The sequence below is a fragment of the Vigna umbellata genome, chromosome 6 (genome assembly GCF_029865625.1).
Source record: "Vigna umbellata cultivar VRB3 chromosome 6, Vumbellata_1.0, whole genome shotgun sequence".
In the NCBI taxonomy this organism is placed as follows: domain Eukaryota; kingdom Viridiplantae; phylum Streptophyta; class Magnoliopsida; order Fabales; family Fabaceae; genus Vigna; species Vigna umbellata.
In genome coordinates this window covers 12,378,509-12,385,496 of record NC_142170.1, presented here as the reverse complement: position 1 = coordinate 12,385,496, position 6,988 = coordinate 12,378,509, and the positions used below count along the sequence as shown (strand labels likewise).

Sequence of the window (6,988 nt, the reverse complement as noted above, 5' to 3'; positions counted from 1 at the left end):
TTTATATTAATTAAGAAATTCATATAAAGCTGTTGACAGTTAATTAACGGTTAACATAGATATTCCAAGAGTAGCTGGCAATGCTAAGGCACAGAACAAAGCAGGTCATTTAACGCCACCTATACCCAACATATTTAACATTATTTTATTGGACAAATTTGGAATATAAATTAAATTTTCAGCCTATATGCTATTTGAAAATTACAAAATACAAATCTTTGTAGTTGGCTTTTTCATTAGAATCTTGCAGCTGTTCTCACCAGGCCATTTTTTGAAGTGTATGTATTTATTTATTTATTCAATGAGGAAAGAAATGTACTCAATAAAAGAAATCGTGTTTGAAAAATAAAGCAATATCCTTTTAAAGATGTTATTTTCTATAATTAAGATGTTGTTTTATTTGTCAGTGGCCCATTTGAAATTAATTAAAATCTTTGATTTTTTCATTCAACTTGTATAGAATAGTTGTGAGTTATGTATTTTTTTATACATAATTAAAAAAATAATTACAATAAAAAATTGGGTGCCACTATAGTCGGGAAGGCTCCGAAGTTGAAGGTTGTAAAAAAGAACTCCAGGTTGTATCCTAATCCTTGTGTCCTGGTCAATAAAAAATTCCCAAACTTTTTATTATAAAATAAATACAACAAAATTAAACATCGCTCTTCTTCTTTCTCTCTCTCTCTCTAAAAATCTCCGCGGTCCTTCCGTTGAACTTTGGAGATCCCTCTCCCTCCCATTTTTCCTTTCCATTTCGGATCTGGTACTCTCTCTCTTGCATTTCATTTTCATTTTTTGATTTCTCATTATTTTCTCATTTTTCTTTAATTTTATTTGGGGATTGAATGCAGATACTTGGGAATACGAACTATAGTTTTGAAATCGTGAGAGATTCATCGATCGAAGTTGATGGCGGCTCCACCGGCAAGGGCTCGTGCGGATTACGACTATCTCATAAAGCTTCTCTTGATCGGCGATAGTGGTAGGTTGCTCACCTTCTCGCCTATTTTTTTTTTCGTTTTTTCTCTTTATTTTTCTCGATTTTTTTTTCGGTGTTTGTATGTAATGAGAAAACATAGATAGCGTTGCAATTCTCTGCGAACAAATGAGGTGATTCTCTGCGTAGCTTTTTCTTTTTAACTGGATTTGTTGAATTGGATTTTCATGATAGTGTATTTAATTTTAGAGATTGTATATTTTCGTGATCTAGCTTGTGCGAGTGTTTGAATCATTGTTTCTGTTACTACGATACGTTCACGATGTTGAGTTGCAAATTCTGTTTGATCGTGGTATGCATTTGTTGGACAAATTCTCTTTATTATTGTATGTAGTCAGGCCTCTCTGTACCTTGACAATTATTTGTTTCATTGCAACATGTACTAAATTTGGACGCGTGTTTGGATTATTCTACAGAATAGTAGCCTTTTTTCTTCAGCTTCGTGAGAGAGTTTTTTCTTTTTTTTTAGTGGTTATTTAGTGGGAAAAAACAGACCGAAAGCGTGGTATCGGAAGTTGCTTTTTAGCTTTGTTTTTTTGCACACTTATAATCTGCTTGCTCCTCATGAACGAAGCGATATGACTTCAGTCGGCGTTTCACACGAACTTTTTTCCTGTGCCGTGATTGCTTACTGCGTTATATATGCAATAGATATAGATCCTTCCACCCTCTCTGTTTAGTTTGTCAGAGGATGAATGAATGGAATAAAAGTAATTGCATAAATAAATGAAAAATAATGTGGACATAGAAATTCCAAGAAGGGTGCACTGTGTACAAATTCCTTAATTTTTTTTTTCACGAACCCTTTTCTGTTATTGGTTTCAGGTGTGGGAAAGAGTTGCCTTCTTCTACGATTCTCCGATGGTTCTTTCACAACTAGTTTCATCACAACCATAGGGTGAGTTTTCACAATTTCGGACTAAAATTGTAGAATCTTGTGTGCCAGAAGTTTCCTTAACATCACTAGGTCTACCCTCCCGGTGCAGCATTGATTTTAAGATAAGAACCATTGAGCAGGATGGAAAACGGATCAAGCTCCAAATTTGGGATACTGCTGGTCAGGAGCGGTTCCGAACAATTACAACTGGTAAGATTTATGATCCTTGTAGATTATAGGTACAAGTGTCATTGAAAAGTAAAGAACCCCAACCATTTTAAGGATAATGTAGTTTAGGAGTTAGAATGTAGTTATACTCTGATTAAAAAACTCAATAGTTGAGATTTTAGCAACTACTGTTGTTGTTATTGTGTTATAAATGGGCATGCATTTTATTATAATTTCAACTGTTGATGTGCTCCTCCTCACTTGTTTAAAGCCAAATCCCAAAAAGGATGGGACTGACTATAATGGGAAGTTCAGAGTTCAAAATCTAAGATAATTCTTAAACCAACAGTTAAGCCCAAAATAGCATATGCCTAATAACACAAAAGTCTTATTCCACTAATTGAAGTTAGTTACATGGATCACGCAGCACCATTCAATATGCTTAAAGACGAAATGTTCATATATATTATTTACCATGAGATCTCCCTTAACAATTTTCTCCAGTGTCCTTCTTGGTCTCCCTCTCTTCCTTTCCACAAACTATAAACATGCAATCTACTCACTTTATTGGTGCTTCTACGAATGTATAATTCACCTTAACCGATTTTGCGTCATCTTTTCCTTGACTGGTGCAATCATTTCATATTATCCTTTATTGACATACCACACATCCGTGTCTTAACATTCTCATTTTGGCATTCTCACATTTTTTTTCTTGTTCTCCTTTTAAAGTTTAACAAAAACTATCCATAAATTATATGGAATCTATAAAACTTGTCTGAGGTTGGTAGATACTTTGCTATAAATAATAACCCTCAACCGTTTTCTCCAATTGATCATCCCGCATGTATCTTGTGGGCTACATTTTCATTAATTTCGTAATCATGTTGATGTATTGATCCTGGATATTTAAACATAGATACCTCTGGTATTAGTATTACATCTCTCTCTTTTACTTCCGAGTCATTCTCCATATCTTGCTAAAATCATAATTCATATATACTCTATCTTGTGCCTACTTAAATAAATGCTGCGTGTCAAAAGTTTGTAACAAAAGCTCACGTTTAAAGTACTGTTTTACTTAATTTCTCAATCAAAACTTTGTCCTTCTTGGTAAGCACATCAAAGAAACGAATATATAACTAAGGATTTAAGGCTCAACCTTGATGTAATCTTACCCTCAAGGGAAGTCCTTAGTGTCACCTCTTGAAATTCTAATAGTCACCTCATTATATTCTAATAGTCACCTCATTATAGATGTCTTGTATATGGTTCGGATATAAGTCATGCAAACGTCTTCCTCTTCCAAACTCTTTCACAACACTTCTCTTGATCAACCGTAAGCTTTTTCCTAGTTTATAAAAATCATACGTAAGTTTTTCCTTTGCTTCAATTCTCATAAAATGATATTTAGTCTAAAGTTGTAAATTTCCAGTCTCTTTTATTAATTTATCTATGCTTAATCACCTTTCTTTCATAATTTCATAGTATGAGTATAAGTTTTATATTTATGTAAATTGTGGTTAATAAAACTCTGAAATATATATCTCGTTCTTAAGTATAGGAATCAAAGTGCTTCCTCCACTGACGTTTCATTTTCTTATACCTTACACTCTCATTCATTAAATAACCCAGTGACTTAAATGTTGTTCTCGTACACACTTTCTAACGTAATAGGGCCTATCGTCTAGTCAACAACTTTATCACTATTCATCTTCTTAGGGAACACTTGTGTGTTTCCAATCCAAAGAATTTGATAATAAGCCAAATTATGTCTCTACTTTTGGATTTTTAGTCCTTTATTATGAGGTGATTCCTGTCCTGTACATCATTGAAAAACTAATTCTCTCACCTCTTTTTGATATTCTGATCTATGAATTAAACTTTCTCCTTTTCATCCTTGATACATCTCACGATACAAATGTCTTGTTTTCCTTTATTTTTGACAAACTTATAGGTCTTATGTTCTCCATATTTTGTACTGAAATCTTCGTAAAACACTTCAAAAGCTTTAGATCGTGCTTCATTCACAGCTTCTCTCCCCTCATTTGTATAGTTTTGATACATTTTCCACTTTTCAAAGTTATTGCACTCGTGCAAAGCTTTAAAGCGTATACTTTTGTTTGTTTGGATCCCACCACAGATTTCTTATCTTTTAGACCTAAAACCTTTTGACAGTTTAAATCCTGTAGCATATAACTCTGTAGCTTTTTCTACATCACATTTGATTGATTTCTCGTATGCATGTTTGATGTTAGTCAAAATTCAAGCACTTTTGAACTAGTTTCTTTACCCACATCTGTCCAGAAAACGTGAGAATCTATGTTAATTTAAATCTGGATGGCTTTAACCATGCGACACATTAGATCTGGGAAATGACCTACCATGAGCAAAACTCTGTTGTGAGTGACCTAACTCGACCCTCTTCCACTACCGAGCCTGGAATTGGCTACAAAACCATACATAGACAAAATTATTCCATGCCCAAGTCTTAAAATAAAACAGTCTTTTCTTGCTGTTTGGGTTCCACTTTCTTGATTGCCAACCATGTGAAACATGCCAGTAAAATAGTTTTTGGGAACGTGTCCCTGTGGATATCAGTGATTAATGTGAATATGTGATTCAATACTGGGGTACACTTCCAGCTTTTCTGTCGGGTGTGTTAAATTACTCATCCATTTGAATGCGTACTGTTTCATTGCTGTAACTCTATAATTCTTTTATTCTTTGTTGATTTCCAATGTTTATGCCAGTTTGAGAATCTGTCAAGTTGTTTATAATGTGCCAACCCTTTGTTAAATTTCCTATTTTTTCAGCTTACTATCGTGGTGCTATGGGCATATTGCTAGTGTATGACGTTACAGATGAGTCTTCGTTTAACAGTAAGTTCCCTCCTGTTTTTTGGTTCAAAATTTGAAGGTGTCTTTTTCTCTTCAAAGGGTTTCTCATGGAATATGACCCAGCTTATACCAATTTCAGATATCAGGAATTGGATTCGTAACATTGAGCAGCATGCCTCAGACAATGTTAACAAGATACTTGTGGGGAACAAAGCCGACATGGATGAAAGCAAAAGGGTACGCAAACATCTGGGACCTTTCTTCTTCAGTTATTTTGGAACTTCGATGCACCTATTTTGACCAGATCCAACTCAATGGAACTAAAGAAATGATATATTATTATCTTAAAATATACATTTTTCTCACTAGTATGCAAGAGTTGGTTGCTTCATAATGCAGCATGTTTGTTTGAGATTTAACCCACATACCAGTCATCTGAGCATCTGTTTGCCAATCCAAAAGTTTTAACAAATATGTTTCATGGTGTTAGAGGAACCGCGTCTTAGACAAGTAGGGAGTAAAACATTTTTGTTTGAGGTTGAGCGCATAAGAGATGACTTCTTATTGACGCCATTAGTATCAGTAACGTCTTCCTGTCCACTCTACTATTTGTCAAATATTAGATTTTTGGATTCATACATATCTGCTTTTATTTCTAGGCTGTGCCTACCTCCAAGGGACAAGCACTGGCCGATGAGTATGGAATCAAATTCTTTGAAACAGTAAGTATTGCACACATTAAAATGTGGAAACTTCCTTAATTTTTGTTACTATCACCTACTGAAAAAAAAATTCTATTCCAGAGTGCAAAGACAAATCTAAACGTGGAGGAAGTTTTCTTCTCGATTGCAAAAGATATAAAACAAAGGCTTGCTGACACTGACTCTAAGTCAGAGGTATTTGAATTTCTTATTCCTTGAATTCAAAGAAAAATATATTTATATTGATATCTTTTTCTCCATCATGTTGAATGTGTCGCAATATATATTCAATGCAGCCAGCAGGAATTAAAATCAACCAACAGGATCAGGCAACGGCTGGGGAAGTTGCACAAAAGTCAGCTTGCTGTGGTTGAGGAGGCAGCGTTATTGTCCAAGAACAAGAAGGAAGGAGGAAAATACATGTATGATGATGATAAATTGATGATGATTCGTGCTTTGCATTTCACGCTGTCATTCTTTTATAGTTTCTTTCCTAGATGTTATTATATATTAATTCAAAGCTAGATATGATTGTCTTTGCGCCTTGTGTTTGGTTGGGCCACAAATCCAATGATCATTGATATTTTGAATGGTTAATTGCATTTATATTCTTTAAAACGTAATAAATTATATTGACACAATTTCTAGTTTAAATAATTATACCAGTTATTTCATGTTAAATATTACGAAGAAAATATTTTCTTGCTCATTTATATTTTAGGTACGTGTGAATATATATATACTCTGAACAAAGTTTTGTATTCCATGAATACAAATTATGGCGAACTCATTTATGAAATCTAAAGGGGGGTCATTGATAATTTGCTACATAAGAGTTTCCTGATTTTATTACTTTTTATTATTATTTTATCCATCAAGTAATCACCGATATATTTGTCATCAAACAAGAAATTTGTAGAAAAACTATATGTATAAGAATATTTTTGTTTTGTTTTGTATTGTAAAAAAGAATATGTTCTATTAGCAACAAAAAAAATAATTTATGCTGCAAATAACTATATGTTTAGCGACAAAGGTATTTTTCTTAAAACCAAGAGTAAGCTGTCAGAACAGTTTATTCAGTCTGTCAGTTCAATAGAGAAATTTTGCTTGTATATTAATTTCTTAAGACCGAAACTAAGTGCTTTTTGTGTTGATTTTCAACATCAACTTCTCATTAAAAAAATAAGCACTATTTAGTTGGTTATAGGTTGCGTTCCGTTCCTTGAGTCGAGCTAATTATTTTTACCGGGTAATTTGGCATTCAGTTTTTAATTGTGTCTTTATCAAAGAAGACCTGTTTATAAGCTTATATATAACCAAAAACAATCAAGTTGGAAGAGCCATTCCATTTTTTTTGTAAAGTATGAAAAATAAAGACAGACATAAGTGTATCCTACCCAAG

The 6,988-nt window shown here is 33.5% G+C and overlaps 1 protein-coding gene across 1 annotated transcript; it reads left to right on the top strand.

The window, feature by feature from the left end:
- The first annotated feature begins 602 nt into the window (after nucleotides 1–602).
- On the top strand, nucleotides 603–6,224 carry LOC124819790 (ras-related protein RABE1c-like). The gene is made up of 9 exons (XM_088092580.1): nucleotides 603–763; nucleotides 852–982; nucleotides 1,823–1,895; nucleotides 1,984–2,084; nucleotides 4,859–4,924; nucleotides 5,022–5,119; nucleotides 5,542–5,604; nucleotides 5,686–5,778; nucleotides 5,880–6,224. Exons 2-9 carry the CDS (start codon nucleotides 910–912, stop codon nucleotides 5,955–5,957), a joined length of 645 nt encoding a protein of 214 aa, XP_087948706.1. The 5' UTR covers nucleotides 603–763; nucleotides 852–909; the 3' UTR covers nucleotides 5,958–6,224.
- Nucleotides 6,225–6,988: the final 764 nt, after the last annotated feature.